The sequence below is a fragment of the Dunckerocampus dactyliophorus genome, chromosome 5, assembly GCF_027744805.1.
Source record: "Dunckerocampus dactyliophorus isolate RoL2022-P2 chromosome 5, RoL_Ddac_1.1, whole genome shotgun sequence".
Taxonomy (NCBI): domain Eukaryota; kingdom Metazoa; phylum Chordata; class Actinopteri; order Syngnathiformes; family Syngnathidae; genus Dunckerocampus; species Dunckerocampus dactyliophorus.
The window spans coordinates 17,633,350-17,651,833 of NC_072823.1; the positions used below are offsets into that span (position 1 = coordinate 17,633,350).

The 18,484-nt window shown below is 40.9% G+C and overlaps 2 protein-coding genes across 3 annotated transcripts; both read left to right on the forward strand.

Annotated features, from left to right (window-relative positions):
* Window positions 1-919: 919 nt before the first annotated feature.
* Window positions 920-8,253, forward strand: LOC129181955 (MOB kinase activator 2). 2 transcript variants are annotated; one of them, XM_054777767.1, is made up of 5 exons: window positions 920-1,873; window positions 5,467-5,606; window positions 5,684-5,780; window positions 6,133-6,257; window positions 6,496-8,253. In XM_054777767.1, the coding sequence occupies exons 1-5, from the start codon at window positions 1,797-1,799 to the stop codon at window positions 6,618-6,620; spliced, it is 564 nt and encodes a 187-aa protein (XP_054633742.1). In that variant the 5' UTR covers window positions 920-1,796; the 3' UTR covers window positions 6,621-8,253. The 2 variants fall into 2 exon arrangements, with proteins under 2 accessions (XP_054633742.1, XP_054633741.1); XM_054777766.1 differs by having other exon boundaries at window positions 946-1,873; window positions 6,329-8,252.
* A 2,720-nt stretch (window positions 8,254-10,973) lies between these two features.
* Window positions 10,974-17,884, forward strand: adm2b (adrenomedullin 2b). Its single transcript, XM_054776788.1, has 2 exons — window positions 10,974-11,287; window positions 15,775-17,884. Exons 1-2 carry the CDS (start codon window positions 11,184-11,186, stop codon window positions 16,157-16,159), a joined length of 489 nt encoding a protein of 162 aa, XP_054632763.1. The 5' UTR covers window positions 10,974-11,183; the 3' UTR covers window positions 16,160-17,884.
* The last annotated feature ends 600 nt before the right edge of the window (window positions 17,885-18,484 follow it).

Consider the following 18,484-nt stretch of genomic DNA (forward strand, 5'->3'; position numbering starts at 1 on the left):
GCACACGCACTACACGATAATGCTGTGTGCAAAATTTTAATTTGTAACTTAACTTTAGTTTAAGGGCGACTACGAAGATGAAGGAGGTTGAAGGGAGAAGCATGTCTCTCACACAAACTTGCTGTATAAGTCAGCCAATGAGATGAGAGCGTAGGCGGTGCCCCAATAATCAGCCAATGAGATGAGAGCGGAGGCGGTGCCCCGAAAATCAGCAATCAGCGTGATGCGTTAGAAGGCGTCACCAAGTGTTAGTCTGAACTTGCACCGACTTGAGGCATAAATAAAGTTGATTGAAAAAAAAAAACTTGCACCGGCTTGACGCTTTACGTTTTATGGAATTTCTTCTGTAATACGATGCAAAAACTTTACATAAATTCTTTACGTTCAGTGGAATTTACGTAAAAGGAGATTTATGTTCTGCGAGGTACTACTGTATTATTCTTGGTGAAATGCATCAATTAGACCTGTTACATTCTACTTCAATGGATGATCAAAAGTGTGCTTTTATCTTTTTTCACACATTTCAATGACATTCACAAGTGTTGGGAGAAGTCCATGTTCCATGATTTTCAGGCGGCCAAAAAAAAAAATGTCGCCATGGCAAGGTCTGCCTCCCTAGTAAATCAATCACATAAGCCCGCCTTCATTCATAGCTTACATTAGGTGGGTCTGCTTTACTTGCAGTGGCCGTGTCAGGAGTATGGAATAAGGTAAACGTGCTTAACGTCAAGCGTGTGGAATAGACCCCTAACAGCACAAAATGATCTGATACTAGCACTCTTATGGGGTTTTACCAAAATGTATCTGCAAAGAGAAATCTCCCCCCAATAAAGGCGGGGTGTCAAGATTTGTGTGACAGAAAGACAAGACCGCACACACTTTTACAGTTTTAATAGCGTTAAAGGAGCTCATCCTAGAATTTTTCCTTTTGTGGACCTGCCTAACTGTCCTTTCTGAGAAATGTCCCCGCAGTAAAGGTGGGATGTTAAAAGTGGTGCCACACAAAGATAGTAAGACAACAGCACTCACTCACAGCGAGAACAGCAGGCTCAAATATGTTTAACTTCAGGGCGGGTCAACTAATGGACAATGAAGCTTCTTGTTGCACACCATACATCTCACACGGACACCACCGCGATCAAACGTACATGCTACACTGTCACACAGTCTCCCCACAGTGCAAACATAAAGGCTTCAAATATGTGGTGCTGGAGGCAGTCAGGAAGTACGTTTATGTGATCCAGTCTTTTGTGTCATCATCTTATCAAGTTTTACACATGATCCTACACGCACCTGATGCTCCAGGCGACTAATCCCTCTTCATTCAATCACCTTTACTCTGTCATATGCATCTGCTGCTCGTCTCTTCACACACACACACACACACACACACACACACAAACACTGCAGAAAGGGGAAGAGGCGTAAGAGTATTTTAACTCGTGTTGGAGAAACCTGCCTGTCCGCTCAGAGCTGAGAGGAGGAGCTTGTGGGGCGTGGGACTCCAGACAAAGAAGACAAATGCACACTAACAGCACATACGACTGGAGCAACAGAGGACAGCTGGAAACAATCTTCAACTCCTGGGACTACTTTTTTTCCCCCCGACTAGCAAACTTGTTAAAAAAAAAAAAAAAAAGGTAGTTGGTGTGCCAGCTGTGTGTGGATCCATACGATGGCTGACGTCGGCTGCCATATGTTGCCTGCAGCGTATGGGAAAGTGTGTGTGTGTTAGCATGTTTGGGATGGCAAAGTGGGGCAGGCTCGACCAACAGCTCTGTTCTTAGCTCTGTGCCATGGGGGGTTGCCATAGTTACCCCACGGCGACCAAAGCAGACGGCAAGGCTCCTCCTGATATCAACAATGACAAACTGTAAGTCGTGCCTTAATTTCTCTCTGTCGAAAAGCCCAATAGTTTGAGAACGTGAGGAAGTGAACACATACTTTTTAAGTGAGCAATGTTCTCCAGATAAGAGTGTGTGTTGCATATTTGCGTGATGGCATCAATGGATTCCTCCAGCAGCAACAGGAACACATGCAGTGTGTGAAACGAAAGCGGAGTTCAGTTACTGTGCAAATGTTTGCTCTCAAATACGTAGTGTTTGATTGCACCCTCACGACAGCAGGCCAAGGTAAACACACACACAAACTAGATGGAGGCAGCAGGATCACGCACACTACATGCGTGTTTACGCACAAACACATCATTTGAGCAGCAGCTGCTGGTCCAGTGTGTTTTTGTGTGGCGACCACTGACAGACCGAGAGGCCTTAAAGGGGTTAAAGTCAAGGAGTTGAAGCAGCACAGGATGTTCACTCCATTTCCTTTGAAGCCCCACTTCCACCAAGCAGCACAGTTCACTTGGATGTGCTTTTCTTATCAAAACATGCCAAGGGTACCAAAATAACCTTCATACTAGGGATGAGAATAAGAATCAATATTGTGTTCTCTCAAGGCAAAATGGAGTGCACTACCTGGCTGCAACCAGCAGAGGTGCTGTTGAGAAACTCTCAACTAGTTTACAGTCTAAAATACACTACTCATCAAAACTTTAAGACCAGCTGAAAAATGGAAAGAATTTCCATTTTGCACCGTTGGATGTTAAGGATGTTCTTAGTAGAACTTCAAAATACAAAAAGAAAAAATGGAAGTGAGACAAAAAACATTTTGAGCAAGCAATTTATTGCAAACAAGCATTAAAGTGAAACAAGTGATCAAAAAATGTGTATTCAGTGTAATTTTCTGTCAGGTATTCACACTGTCATGATCTCCTGATGGCAAAGGTAAAAAAGCTTTCTCTCTTTGAACGTGGTTGTATTGTTGAGCTGCATAAGCAAGGCCTCTCGCAGCGCGCCATTGCTGCTGAGGTTGGATGCAGTATGACAGTCATTTGAAGCTTCTTCAAATATGCTGAGGGTTATGGAACGAAAAAGTAAAGTGGCAAACAGAATTTTTTTTTACCGGCTCTAAGGTGGTGGTTCCGACACGGGACAATTCTCGGCCTAAATGAAGGTTGTTACTGGTGACGAGTGCAGTCCAATAACCATCAGACGGCATCTGCGGGTTTTAAGAACAAAAAATGTCTTCAAAGGCTTCATTTCCTTTAAAGCCACAAAATTGAACGTTTGGAATTTGGACGAGAGCACCGAACATTGAAAGGTGGAAGAAAGTTTTATTCTCTGATTCGAAAAAAAATTAACCTTGACAGTTCTGATGGCTTCCACCGTTACTGGCATGACAAGGAGATCCCACCTGAGATATTTTCCACAGTGGAGGGGGCGCCATTGTGATCTGGGCTGCTTTTTCCTTCAATGGAACAATGGAGATTCAGGTTGTACAGGGGTGTCAAACGGCAGCTCGCTAAGTGTTGCAGGGGGCATCCCTCACGACTGAAGTCCATCGTCTGTGTGGTAATGACTGGGTTTGTCAACAGGACAACGCTGCAGTTCACAATGCCCACCTGACAAAGAACTTCTTCCAGACGAATAACATCACTTTCATGGACGATCCTGCATGTTCCCCTGATCTAAAACCAATTGAAAACATTTGGGTATGGATGGCAAGGGTAGTTTACAAAAATGGACATCCCAGACAAAGGTGGTTGGAGACAGTTGATGCCCTTTGTGAAGCCATCACCATCTGGAGCAACATTCCCACTTGCCTCCTGGAAACACTGGCATCAAGCATGCATGCCCAAACCAATTTTTGAGGTGATTAACAAGAAACACAGCCTCTCATTTCCAAGTAGCTGTGTTTTTTTAACACTTTATTTCTATTTTAGTGAAGTTTCAATGCTTTTTTTAGCTATGGTGTTTCGCTTTTGATCAGCGGATGAACAGCCTCTTTCAGTTTAATGGTTGTTTCCACTCCCACTTTGAAGCTCTACTAGAACCTCCTTAAGAGCCAACAGTGCAAAATGTAAGTTCTTGCAATTTATCAACTAGTCTTAAAAGTGTATGAATCAATTAATTAGTGTATCAACATAAGTTAGTCAGATGCCCATCCCTATTCAGCAGTGTTTCATTTTTGGCACCCTTCTGTTGGGGTACAAAGCTCAGCGGCACCGTACCTTGAGTTGAGTGTGTGTTTTCTATTCCCAATTTAGTAATATTTAATAACATTATTAAATAATCTCAGATGTCTAATGAAAAGCATGTATGTATCTCCAAAGATATTTTTCCATTCTTTCTATCTGAAACATAAATGAAACGTAATTTGCGTCGTTTTATACATACATTAAAAAATTGAAGGTACTGTACATGCATTTCACTTACATTTAATACAGAGCTGTTATTCAACTTCAAAATTAATGTGTAAGGAACTCACGCTATTTTTAATGCTTTTGTAAGTTTGCTCGTATGTGTCTTGTTGATTTCTTGTTCCTGTCAGATCTCAAAGCCCAATGAACTCTGCCAAGCAACAAATAGCCACACAAATGTTTGACTAGGAAAATCTATGTGGCTGGGTCTGCTAGTTAAAGTTAAAATGTTATTTGTGAAGTTGTGATGTTTTGTGTCCACTTTAAAACAACAAGTTAACGAGGCACAAAAGACAAAAAAATGTACCATTTCTCAAACAACACGTGTCCACTAGTAATGCTAAATTTACTCCATTGTTGTTCTTTGTACTACTAGTATAGTATTTCTCTTCTTTGTTGAGCAATATAATAGTTTATACTGTGTCGGGCTCCTATGACGTCATAATGTTGACATAGCTGACACAGGTATTGCTATCCCACTTAGAAACACAATCCAGACTGTTTACTGTTCCAAACTGATCTGTACTGCTTTGTGGAAACGTGGCTGTATAAAACTTGTCATGGTTTGGCTTCACTGACCTTCACTTTTAAGTCTGACCATTCGACCCACTTTCTCTTACGCCCATCAGTAGGAGTGAAACCCCACAAAGTGCACAGTCTCTCTCTTATCACTGCAGGCTATGCAGGCAAGGTCACACTGAATAAACTCAGCTGCGGTCTAAAAACAGTGTGGCAGCTGCCTGATTCCTCTGCACAATTGCAGCAGATAGTAAAACTAAAGCGCATCTCTTTGACTAACAGACAACTGTTCACACCTGCAGACATGGAGTCAGCTGAGTGTACCCTGACACCACAAATATTACAATTGAACCGTGTAGATTAACGCTGTCTCACTGCTTTGCATGTAGTCAAATCATGTCATCCACTTTACATTACACAAGCTCTTGCAAGGTTGTACATTATTTGACACAGTGGTCTTCTAGCTGTTTACTTTTCGGATCTGCAGCATTGTCTTCTTCTTGGACAGTATAATTACTTTCCATTAAGTGCCCACGTCACACTCACACTCTGCAGTTGCAGCAGTGTAAGCTTGTTTAGCCACAGAGTGTGTTATGTCTTATCTAGTGACTGCAGCAGATATGCCACTGACCTATTGATTGTTTCACACTGTAATTTTCACTTCATTACCCCTGCACTGTCCTCCAAAGGGGGATTAACAACAATAACCTGGAGGAGCGTCCGTACCTCCAACAGGAGTACGTGTGCCAGCACATCACTCATTTGGACATGTCCGCCCTCACGGCACTGCCGCCTGGCGTGGACAAGGCTGAGTGGCTGGCCAGCAACAGTGAGTACATAACTCTTCAATTTCATCGACTTGAGATTAACAGGGCTTCATTTTCCCCTTCCACGGTTTCCCCACAGCCGTGACATTTTTCAAACACATAAACCTGTTCTCCAGTGCGCTGTCCGAGTTCTGCACACCCAGCACCTGCCCGACTGCCTGTGGACCAGGCGACACGTAAGTTAATAGCGTGTTCCACTGTGAACTAAAGCAATCATAAGATATGGTTATATATGTGTTATTTTTTAACTGATTCTTTAAAGGTCATCTGTATTTTATGTGCTGAACTGCTGCAACATAAAAAGAAAGTCAAACCCAATGAAACTACGGGGAATTATTTTTCTTTTAAAAAGATGAGCACATTAAAAACATGCTGATTTACAAAGAAGCCACCTGAGCATCCATGTCATTTAAAGAATTTTAAGAAAGTTAAGCTTGATAAATGACTAATTCAGCTATGCGTTATTACTGTGGAACATCTAAAGGTGAATGCTGCATTGATTGACTACGTATACAACTGTTGTTTTAGAGTTTATGTTTGGACTGATGACCACGGCAGGAAGCTGAAGTGTTCCGCTCCACTTTACTTTGACTATGCCATGTCCTACATTCAGGATCTACTAACTGACGAAGATGTGTTCCCTACAAAAGCAGGTAAAAGTTACAAACTTTTCATTCAGTTGCACATCACTGATTCCGACTAAAGCGCTCAACTCTACCGTCAGGCTCAGTGTTCCCCACAGGCTTCATCTTTCTAGTCCAGAAGGTCTTTTTGCTGCTGTTCAGGACTCTGGCCCACATTTACTGGTCCCACTACCGACAGACGCTTGCACTGGGCCTGCACCCGCACCTCAACACACTTTTCACACACCTTACGCTCTTCTGCCGGCAGCACGCACTCCTGGATGTGCAGGACACGGAGCCGCTGCAGGACCTCATCACAGCTCTGGGACTGCAAGGATGTATCTAAACAGGAATCATTTGCTGGTTACAGCAGGATGTGAAGTTATGCTTTAAAAAGCAGTTTGTCGGTCAACAGTATCAGGCTCTGAATGTGTAGATTATGTTTTTATTATTTTTATGACATTGTTATAGATTGCGTATTTATCATAACAATGCATTCCAATGTATACAGATGTTGCTGGTTATTCAAGTCTTCTACGTTTATATTAAAACAGTCAGAATTTTCTGGTGGCCACCTCTCATCTGACATAACCGACAGTCCAGTAGCAATGTGCCATCATGTGCCATCAATTCTAACATGTACAACCGCCATAGAAATGTTAAGACTGCATGATTACAGTAGGCTATACCCTCAACTATAATACTGTATATGGAACTACTCAACTTGTGTGTGTATGTATCCTGTGCTAGAAACACTTGTGTTTGAAAAATAAAAAAGGGCAAAATGTTACAGTTGAAATAATGCATCTGAAAACTGTACTTGTTTCAGAGGACCTGTTTGTATTCAAAATTGACATGAAACTATTGTGGCGAAAAGTCCTGCTATCTGTTTGACAACAACGCCCCCTGCTGCCAGATTGACGAAGCACGTTACTCAGCACTAACAAGTCCTGTTAGACTGAGCCTACCAAAAAAAGAGGTTCCACTCAAATAGTATAAAAATCAAATTGTCCTCATTAGGGTTATGGGTGAGTTGGAGCCTATCCCAGCTGACATTGGCCAAGAGGTGGGGTACACCCTGGAGTTGTCAACAGTCGATTGCAGGGCACGTGTTGACAAACAATAATTCACATTCACATTCACACCTATGGAAGAGTTTCCAATTAGTTTAACATGCATCTTTTTAAATGTGTAAGGAGAAAACTCAAGAACAGGGAGAACATGCAAAGTCCACACAAAGAGGTCCAAGCTGAACCAGAATCACCAAGTGTGAGTAATTTAGAAGTAGGGGTACCAAAAAGATGGGTAGGAGTATCAAGAAGTTGGGCACCATAATAACACCGGTGCCGATGAATACGGTAGTAAACAGACCGATAAACTAAGAGGATATCGGTGCCTGCTTTCGGTGTTAAACTAATATTTACTATTACGTTAATAGTTCTTTTTAGTTTAGTGGCACTGAAATTAGGCAAAAATGAAGTATAGTTACTGCCGAGTGAAATATCATGACGGTGTTACAGTTGATGTCAGTTTTTCACCTGCACAGACGATGGTTAGCATCCAGCTAAAATGCTGAGGACGAAACGTTTGGAAGTTTTGGTTGTACTTGACTTCAAGAGATGCCGACTCAGCCACCTGCAGCAAGTGCTTGTAGGTGGCTATATTGTGCAAGTAACATCATGTAACTAACTTCATTTTGCTCAATTAATACACGACTCTTGCATCTACGTTTAACAAGTAAACACCATTGTAACGGTTGTCTGACATTGCCAGAATTGTGTCTCGCTTTCTCTATTTCTGCTCGAATTGTGCGGAATGTATGCACTCTTGCAATTTTTTTGGGACATTCCCTGTGTTCTGTATTGCTGCTGGTTTTGCTCTGATACTTATGACAATCTGTTGTTGATTTTATTTCACACTGGCAAATTGATTACTTTGTTATAAATTCATTTATATTTTTTTAAAATTTAAATTACTATTCTGTTCAGCTTGTGTGTCAAAAATGTTTGTAAAAATAAAAAGGCATTGTTTGTGGACAAAATTTGTATGTTTTCTTTTTTTACGTACCGGTTTACGCACCGTTTCAAAAGTATCAAATAATATGTAAAAAATACCTGACCCTATTTAGAAGTAAGCATATGTGCAAACATTAGGGATGTTGTGAGATCTCGGCACACAAGATCTCAGGAGAATAAAGCGTGATGAGATTTCTCGTTTGGAGAAAAGCTGTATTGCGAGAACAGGGCAGCTAGAAGACAATCAGACTGTGAACTATGAATGATAATACAGTAATATGGAAGTGGCAGTGTGCAAGGCCTTATTGGAAGCACACATTAAAGGGATAGTTTGGATTTTTTGACATGAAGTTGTATGACGTACCCATCAGCAGTGTAGTGCATCAACTTTGACTTTTCCCCCACTTCGCCTAAACCAACCAGCCTAGTTCTGGTTGGTTTTAGTTGGGGAGGAAAGTAGTTCCAGCCAGTTACTGGGGTCTCTTAAGTTAAGAGTTTTGCTTCTCAAAACAATATGCGTGCAAAAGAGTAATACATTTGCATCACAAAACCGTCACACCTCTTAATCGCTCTACGTTATTTTCTCTCCAGTTGTATCACTGCACGCTGCCACTTGTCCATTGTTGTGTATGTGTACCAGTGTTTACATGCGCAGATGAAGGCCGCTGTGACGCAAGAGAGTTAGAATTGCAGCTGTCTTCATCCACACATGTAAACACTGTGGACAGCTCTGACGTAACTAGACAAAGATAAGTAGAGAAAAACAATGACCTGCATTATTATTATCGTTATTTGTCATTATTATTATACAGTGTATTATCATAACCGTGGTTTATTTGGTCTGAAAAATGTTGACAATAATATCTTTGAGTGGCAATTTGTGAGACAATAAACATTTCAAAACACACCTGCATTATTTTGTGTTAAATAAAAAAAAGTCTGCTTGTCCATTCATATTTTTTCATTGTACTTTTCTTCAAATTTTGTCTCTTGGACCCAAACTTGTGTATCGTCTTGTCTTGTGAGTTGGGTGTCTGACACCCCTAGCAAACATGCACTGCTCGGTTCTTGCGATGGCACATGTTAAGACAGAGGTTCAAGTGTTGGAAAGTGAGCCTAAGCGCATATAATACGGCATAGCGCTGAGTCACGGACACAGACAAACTCAGCAGTTTATTTAAGACCTGAAACTGCCTCCATGTACAGGGCCTTCTTTTCTTTTAATCAGCTTCACAGCCTGAGCTGTTCTCTCCTTCAACACAAAAACGACTTTTTGTTACCCTCACAAACAAGTTGGCTCTTTACTCCCTGTGTCACAGGGTATGTTGTTTTTATGAGCTGTGAACATTTAAAGACTCACTTTTACATTCGCAAGTGGAATATTTGGAGTCCTGAAGAGGTAAACCTATACAGAAATGCACAATTAGCCACAACATTAGGTACACCTGCACAACCTAATGCAGGGGTCACCAACGTTTTTTATTGCGAGAGCTACTATTAGAAAATGAAAATGGCCACGAGCTACTCATTTTTGTAGAAATGATTTTCATACCTTATTTCAACCCAAACAAATCAAATGTGCTTGTTTTACCAAAACATTCACAAAATGCTGGTATCCACAACTTGCATTTTATGTTTCAGAATACTTTTCTTTCTAGTGTTCTCACATTATTAACTGAAAACCTGAATGAAAAGCAGGCCTGCGGGCGCCTCATGTGGTTGTGGGGGGCTACCTGGTGCCCGCGGGCACTGTGTTGGTGACCCCTGATCTAATGAGATCTAATAGATACACTGTATTTAAACCCTCCCATTTGCACCCTCTCACGCTTTCTCTCACAATGGCTTTTTTGTTATTGTGTCCATATCAGCTGCCATGTTGGGTTCAGTAGCTTATGTGAAAGTGGGTGAATTTCCTTGTGCTTCCATGAAAACACCTTTAACTTCTAGGGGTCCACGACCATCTATGTCAGCAGATACAAGGTCCCATGATAGGTGGCGCATTATGATGACACAGCCACGCAGATGCGCCATTTAAACTTGCATCAAAAATGCAGACTTCAAACTGCATACAAGTCTTTAAACCAGGGGTTTCAAACTCGTGGCCCATGGGCCATTTGCGGCCCGCGAGTCACATTTTGCAGCCCGCGACTTGTCTTCAAAGATTACTGTAAAACGGCCTGCGACAAGCCAATGTTACTCGTAGGATGCACACATAAGCCTACACTGAACTGAGGGGGAGTGAGTCACACACATTTTCTATACCTTGTCATCATTAAAGTCACGGGTAAGCTGGAGCCTATCCCAGCTGAATGCAGCAAAATATAAACTGTGAAATTATTTATTTATTTGATTCACCCTATTACTGTATCAAGATATTATTGTTATTGTGAGCCATGTAGCGCGTGCCATATCGTGAGGTACCCCGAGATTCCCACCCTACTCCCAAAACTTGATGCGGCCCAGCCTCACTCATAATGTTCTTAAAGTAAAATATAAAGACAAACACAAATATACGTAAAACCGCTAAATCTATACCCCAGGCTCCAAAGGGTTAAAGCCACTTTGGCTTGACTTGGTACAATTAGTGGTACAATTAATGCATTAAAACTCTTTTTTAATCCACTTTTCTTTAGGTGCGATGTTAAAGCTGTGGGATTGTTGTTGTAGGACTTGCAATAAATAAGCCTTCCTCCTCCCTGCTCTTCATCCTCTGGCTGCCTCCTCAATCAGACCTTACAGTATAAATAAGAAAGCCCTGAGAGTCCAGTTGCTCCCTTTGAGAGCACCATTTTTTTTAAACTCGGATGTACCCACGAAAAAACTAGACATAAGCCACTCAAGGACCAATTACTTTTAAAAAAATCTTTTGTGTTCATTAACCCACCTCGTTCCTGTGTGATCCAGCTCAAGGGGGGCACTTGTGAGTCACCCAAGCGCGGTCATGAGTGCGCTCCTGCCGGCGTGGACGTGTCTGCTGCTCGGGCTCCTTCCCCTTGACGTCCAGACTCGGCCTTTGATCCATCAGAACCTCGGTACCAGATACAGGTACGTGTTTAATTGTTCAGTTTCGTCGTTATCGCTTTTCAAATAAGACTACCGTACTACTGTATTGATTACATGAGTCATTAAGACCCCAAACATGGTTCCAACAAATGATGCCTCGCTCCTATTCAGAAAATGAGTTTGACTCGTTTTTTTATTTAAATATCGATCCATCCTGTAAGTTTGCATGAATGCCCTGAAACACATGATATTGATATTATAGCAATAGTAACAAAAATATCTATATATGTATATTCATTATATATATATATATATATAATTATTTTTAGGTTGATTTATGATCAGGCACTCACCTGAAGCCTCATTTCAGAGAAGACAAAGTTGCTCAGTAATGAAACGGCCCTTTTTCTTCGAAGCAAGCAAAACAATGCAGTCATAAAATGCAAAAAAAATAAAAATACAACCAAAGAATAACGATAATAAAATGAGAAAATATTTTATTACATTTATCATACATGATGTGTTCAACGTCTAAGTTTTCCAGAATGTCAAATTGTATTGCATAAACCATAGGACATTCATTGTTGGGGGTTCCACTGTAAGTTGCTTAAAAGATTTTAGGGTAAGAATCACATGGCAGGAGCAGGCAGACAGGCTCCATTTAGTGTTATGCAGGAAAAAAAAAGCTTTATATAAAGTACAAATACAATTATATTGGATATATACTGTATATACAGGAAATATGTAAGAAATAGTCATGTAAGTCCACATTTATTAACCAAAATTTGAGCATAAGCCACATGTTCGAAGCTAAGTCTTGATGTCAAGTGGAAGTAGTAAAAACATTGGTGCGTACTTACATAAGAAAAGCATTCTTTAGGTAGCACTTGGTGTAAAGTTTGAGGAGCACTGCTCAATGATATTATCATGTTTATCATGAATGAGCACAACAGTTTTTCAGACTTTGTACACCAGAGAACAGTGAAGTTCCGTTTCTTGGTTCCTGGCAGTGTGAGAAGAATGAGATAATTCCTTTCAGCAGCCCGTAGGTGAGACAGAGGTGAGGGTGATTTAGTCAGATTTGGGACAAAGGACACATGTGCATAGTGAGGAGTTGTCTCAACAAAAATGCAAGAGTTGTTAAGGACAAAACCAAAAACACAGCATGTGCAACCAGTGTTTTTTTGTTTTTTTTGGTGTACAGTATGTGTGTGAGGGACTAAACATCTCATCAATGAGCATGCCACCTAATCAAGTAATCAATTATAAATGACTGTCCTCTGTATATATTTGTTACCAGATTCATGTGTTTTTATGTACAGCATATTTTCCAGATATTTGAATTTTGCAGGGTTAGTTGTTCTCAGACTTTGTGTTGACTATTACGTAAGGATAAAAATGAGTTTCCACAGCAGGCGTCTTATTGGAGATCACCGGCTTAGTGGGGGAAAAGGAGCATTGGAGATCTGTGACGGATGTAACATAATACACTCACTGGCAAAAGAAACAGTAGTGAAACGCTGGGACTGTGATAAGGGACAAAATATTTTCCCTGTGATGTGCTCCAACTGAAAGTGTATTTGTGCATGCATGTGTGTGTGTGCAGATGCTCTGTGAAGAAGCTCATGCTGCACTCTTGACTTAGTAGGAATGTTGGAGAAGCCCCTTTTTTGCTTTTAACACAAAGCATGGGCAGCTGCGCTGGAGGTAGCACAAGAGTACAATTGACATCATGCAGTAGCAAATACAGTACTGTTATCCCTCAAATTTCACTCTTTCATGTTTTTTTCAAAATATATTAATGAATAAATCATGCTGTTGTGTGGTTAAATACGGCCTATTGTTAGTCAAAACACATGCATTATTTTTGCCTAAATTAAGTATTTTTAATCATAAAAATGGCTAAATTAACTAAAATACAAATATAGCGCATTCAAAGGATGTTAACATAGTATTCTACAATGGTCACTGTTGTGAAAAAATGAAACTCAACTCTGAATCCTCAACGTGACTTCCTGTCCGCCGCTCACTCTGCTCCCCTAGGGAGGGTGTTAGTTCATGTATAGAGGGCTCTAATAATGTAAAAAAACATGTAAGTAGAAGGTTGCAAAACAGGTTTTCTATGCTGTAACTGTGAAAACTGAGCCTCGTTTATCCTTGAGATGTTTGAGCAGCTTAATTGGAGTCCACCAGTGGTAAATTCAGTTGACTGGACATGATTTGGAAAGGCACACACCTGTCTATATAAGGTCCCAGTGTTGACAGTGCATGTCAAAGCACAAAGCAGACAATGAAGACAAAGGCATTGTCTGCAGACCTGAGAGACAGCATTGTCTCGAGGCACAAGGCTGGGGAAGGTAACAGAAAAATGTATGCTGCTTTGACTGTTCCAATGAGCACAGTGGCCTCCATCATCCATAACTGGAAGAAGTTTGGAAACACCAGGACACTTCCTAGAGCTGGCCGGCCATCCAAGCTGAGTGATAGGGGGAGAAGGGCCTTAGTCAGGGAGGTGACCAATAACTGATGGTCACTCTGTCAGAGCTCTAGCGTTCCTCTGTGGAGAGAGGAGAACCTTCCATTAGGACAACCATCTCTGCACGGTCCACCTATCAGGCCTGTATGGTAGAGTGGCCAGACGGAAGCCACTCCTTAGTAAAAGGCACATGGCAGCCCACCTGGAGTTTGCCAAAAGGCACCTGAAGAATTCTCTGACCATGAGAAACAAAATTCTCTGGTCTGATGAGACAAAAATTTAACTCTTTTGAGTGAATACCAGGTGTTATGTTTGGAGCTAACCAGGCACTGCTCATCACCAGGCCAATACCATCCCTACAGTGAAGCATGGTGGTGTCAGCATCATACTGTGGGGATGTTTTTCAGCAGCAGGAACTGGAAGACTAGTCAGCATAGAGGGAAAGATGACTGCAGCAATGTACAGAGACATCCTGGATGAAAACTTGCTTCAGAGCGTTCTTGACCTCAGACTGGGGCTTTCATCTTTCAGTAGGACAATGACCTTAGCACACACCCAAGATATCAAAGAGTGGCTTCCGAACAACTCGGTGAATGTCCTTGAGTGGCCCAGCCAGAGCACAGACCTGAATCAAATTGAACATCTCTGGAGAGATCTGAAAATGGCTCTGCACCGACACTTACCAACCAACCAGATGAAGCTTGAGAGGTACTGCAAAAAGGAATGTGCGAACTGCCCAAAGATAGGTGTGCCAACCTTGTGACATCATTCAAAATGGCTGTAATTGTTGCCAAAGGTGCATCAACCAAGTATTGTGCAAAGGCTGTGAATACTTACGTACATGTGATTTTTCAGTGTTTTTGTTTTTAATAAATTTGCAACAGTTTCAAAAAACTTTTTTGACATTGTCGTTATTGGCTGTTGTGTAGAATTTTTGAGGGAAAAAAAGTCATCTATTTTAGAATAAGGCTTTGACATAAAAAATGTGGAAAAAGTGAAGCGCTGTGAATACATTCCGGATGCACAGTACAGTATAGGTGAACAGCTTGTGAAAAAATGCTGCAATGGGTGACATTAAAGCTGAACAGAGCTGACATTTGTGGAGCTGGCATGGATCAGTTCCCACTAAATCGCCATGTGATTAACTGGCAACCAGTCCAGGATAGGCTCCAGCCTCTACTGTGGCCCTAAACAGAATAAGAAGTATAGAAAATGTATTAATCTTTTATTGGTGTGGTTAAAGTTCGCAAAATATTAATGAATTAGACTGTGAATGCTGCGTAGAGGTGTGTCTAGGTGTGTGTTGACAGCAAGTGGCAAAAGTGTGTGTTGCCAGAAGAGTGAACAGAATACCAGTCAGGATTTCTTATGGGATAAAGATCATATGGCATTCTGGCACAATTTTTACACTAAAACCAACTAACAGTAAACCCACTTAAAATTAATCCTGCACTTTTGTACAATCGTTCAACACTGTAATTTTTGCAGCAAAGTACACTGGGCCAGTGCTCTCATACAATCTAAATAAGCTCTCCAACTGTTTGGACTTGTCTAAAACAGCCTAACCAAACAGTAACATTGTGAACAATGGCATGACCATGTAATGTGATGCGGTACTTTACACTGCATCATTCCTGGTCACCAAACAACTGTAAAATCCAAAATGTCAAAAGAGAATGGACATGAATGAAAATGTCACTAAGAAGATGAAGAATAGGTTAGACAGCAGGACGGAAAGAGGAAAAAGTACTTCAAATTCCCTCTTAGGAAGCGCTGGAGCCTTTCAACATGGTCTACATTGTTCCTTCTTGCACAACCCTGTCATATTGTTGCTAATTAACTGCAACCATCATTCTGGAGCGGATGATACAGTCTGTTAAAACCACTTTGTTCCTGAATGCTACAGACATTACCATCGACCACAGGCCCTTTTTTGAAGCTTAGGTATACTTAATAATAATATAGTACATAGTATACAGTATATAGAATATAGAATATAGTCACATTTGTGTGTAAAAGGATTTAAGTTATGGCGTCCTCATCTGTTTTTCAGGTCACACAAATCTTCCAAATACATGATGCTTTCTTACACCACCATGACACCTGCTACATTGGATCACTCTGTTGCCCTGGACGACCCCATCACCCTGGCAGACAGACGCTACCGCTGGAGGGCCATACTAAAAAGGGAGCCCCCGCTGTGGTTGTCCGAACTGTTGTTCCATCAGGAAGCGCTGTCATTGGCTCGAAAGGGTAGGTTACGAGGTCGTCGCCACGCCAACAACGGGGGCCGGAGGGGGCAGCTGTTGAGGGTCGGGTGCGTCCTGGGGACCTGTCAGGTTCAGAACCTGAGCCACCGCCTCTACCAGCTGATTGGACAGAGCGGGAGGGAAGACTCCTCCCCCATCAATCCCCGCAGCCCTCACAGCTATGGCTAAGACTTTAATATTAAAGGCTCACTTCTTGGATTTTATTTATCAGTCCATCATAGAACTGTGCTCTAACTAATTTGCTTGAAATTCCTCGGCTTTAGCCTGACACCTTTTGTTGTTGTTTTGATAATTTTTGATAATATAATTTTAATGAGTAGAAAGTAATTTTACCTGTCATGACCACTATGGCATTAGTAATATGCTGTATGTACAGTATGTACACACTAAACAAATATTAGGCACATCGATATGATATACTGAGATCCACTACAAGTTACGAGTCTACAATTCTGCCTTTACTAATGTAAGTCAGTATAGAATAAGTACAGCGCAAACCCTGGCCAAACATGACTCATCTGATTCTAAAAGTACAATTATTGTTCTACTTCAATCCTGTAGGTAGCAGTAATGCACATCAGCTGTCTGCCCACTTTCAAGTCCGCCATAGAACACACACATTTTTCATTTTTAAAATGACTGTCCTTGTAAAACACTTCAGAAAGGCAGATTTTTTCAAATACTAGCGTCAAACCTCGGTTCTCGTATACCCGAGTTTTTGGATGATTCAGTTTTCGTCAAAAATTTTCCCCAAAATTTCTCCTTGGTTTTCCTACACTGTCTCGGTTTACATACAAAATTGTACATAAAAAACTAGTCAGTTTGCCCTGTACTGTATCATTCCACGAAATCAAGCGCCAAAACGAAGCACCCTACGCGTTGCTAAGTCATTGTCTGTGCATTTTTTATTGAGTGTTACTTCTAAATAACCTGCCATGGGGCCAAAGAATGTTGGGACTGCCAGCAATTTGATAAAGAAGGAGAGAAACACTCTTGAATTCAATCTCACCAGAATGTATGGGAAGTCCGCATCAACAAGTTCCATCCATTCGTCATATATATATAAAATAGAAAATCTATAAAAATATTTTGTTCATATTTTTGAGTATGTGGAACGAAGTACTGTAATTGGATTTACATTATTTCCTATGGTACCTGGTACAGTTGGTACAGTTTTGGTACCTTTCAGTTTTTGTTGAACCTTTTGGAATGAATGAATAATGAAACTGAGGTACCACTGTACTGTGATACGAATTGAATTAGATCTGAGCTCTCAGTTCAGCCTTCCTGTGCCTCAAACAGACACTAATCACCCAGGCAGAATAAGTGGCCTCACAGTTTACTTACAGCCAATCAGAGGAGAGGAGGTGTTAAAGGGAAATTAAGTGCATATTTACAGATCATTCGTGCATGAGTCAGTCTACAATTGTGGTTGTCCACGGTGGAATGAAGCCTTGCTTTAATTTATAATTTGCCATGCTTGATAGTTGCCTTTAACCTGTTATAGTGGACTGTGCAAGTGCTACTTGCCATGACGTCAAACGTTACAAGGAAGCACTGTATTCTTCCTCATATTGACTGTTAACTTTTTGTGTTATTTAACTTTAAAATGTACAGTACATGCCATGTGTTACTTAGCCTCGAATATCATTTCATGAGAGTCTAAGTGGAAGAATTGTGTAATAAAACATGCTGTAAAACGCTATTACATCGTATTTGTTCAATGACCTTGTATAAGGTGCAACGTGACCTTATTATTAATGTTGCTAACCAATATGTTTGATTGGAAAATGCAGCTCTCGCATACACACACACACACACAAGCACTCATTGAGAAATGTCCAAACTGCTTGCCTGAAATTGTCAAGTGTACCATGACATTGCACTCTGTGTCATTGTTCCAGATTCCAGACCGCATTCCAACTCCATTCAATGACTATTAGATAAAAGCTATACTGAGGATTCGATTATTCAATTAAAAGTCTAATAAAATGCTTTGGAACAAATTAATAAACAGACAACTTCACTCGACTTTCTTCAAGGGAGTTTTTCCTCTAAGAAATTGCCAAAAAGCTTGCTAAAGTGGGCTGGGCTGGGTGACCCTCCCGGGCCAAATGGCTCCCTTCAGAAAAAGTACTACAAAAATCACATAAATTAACATCTCCGCTTCAGCCCGAATCAGAAGTTTTGATTCATTTCTGAAATTTTCATTCTTATGTCATAGTTTAACAAGAGAAACACCAGATTGAAACAATTACTTAGTAAGTTTAATATACATTTAAAATAACCCACCATGATGCCAAAGAAAGTGCCAGAAATGTGATCAAGTTGAGAAACACTATTGAATTCAGGAAAGAACTCGGAGCAAAGTATTAAGGTAGCGTCTGTTGCAGTAGGATTGTGATGTAAAGGTTCCTAGTTAACACAGGTTGCAGGGGAAAGAGTCAGACACATTACAAGTCAGTTAAGTCAAGTCAGACACATTACAGACAG

What these genes read in the sequence shown, in the direction of transcription:
- LOC129181955 (XM_054777766.1), top strand. Translation starts at nt 1,797, where the DNA reads ATGGGGGGTTGCCATAGTTACCCCACGGCGACCAAAGCAGACGGCAAG. An exon ending in TGAGTGGCTGGCCAGCAACA is followed by an intron (nt 5,607 to 5,683) that starts GTGAGTACATAA and finishes GTTTCCCCACAG; the next exon opens with CCGTGACATTTTTCAAACAC. An exon ending in TGTGTTCCCTACAAAAGCAG is followed by an intron (nt 6,258 to 6,328) that starts GTAAAAGTTACA and finishes CTCTACCGTCAG; the next exon opens with GCTCAGTGTTCCCCACAGGC.
- adm2b (XM_054776788.1), top strand. Translation starts at nt 11,184, where the DNA reads ATGAGTGCGCTCCTGCCGGCGTGGACGTGTCTGCTGCTCGGGCTCCTT. An exon ending in AACCTCGGTACCAGATACAG is followed by an intron (nt 11,288 to 15,774) that starts GTACGTGTTTAA and finishes TCTGTTTTTCAG; the next exon opens with GTCACACAAATCTTCCAAAT.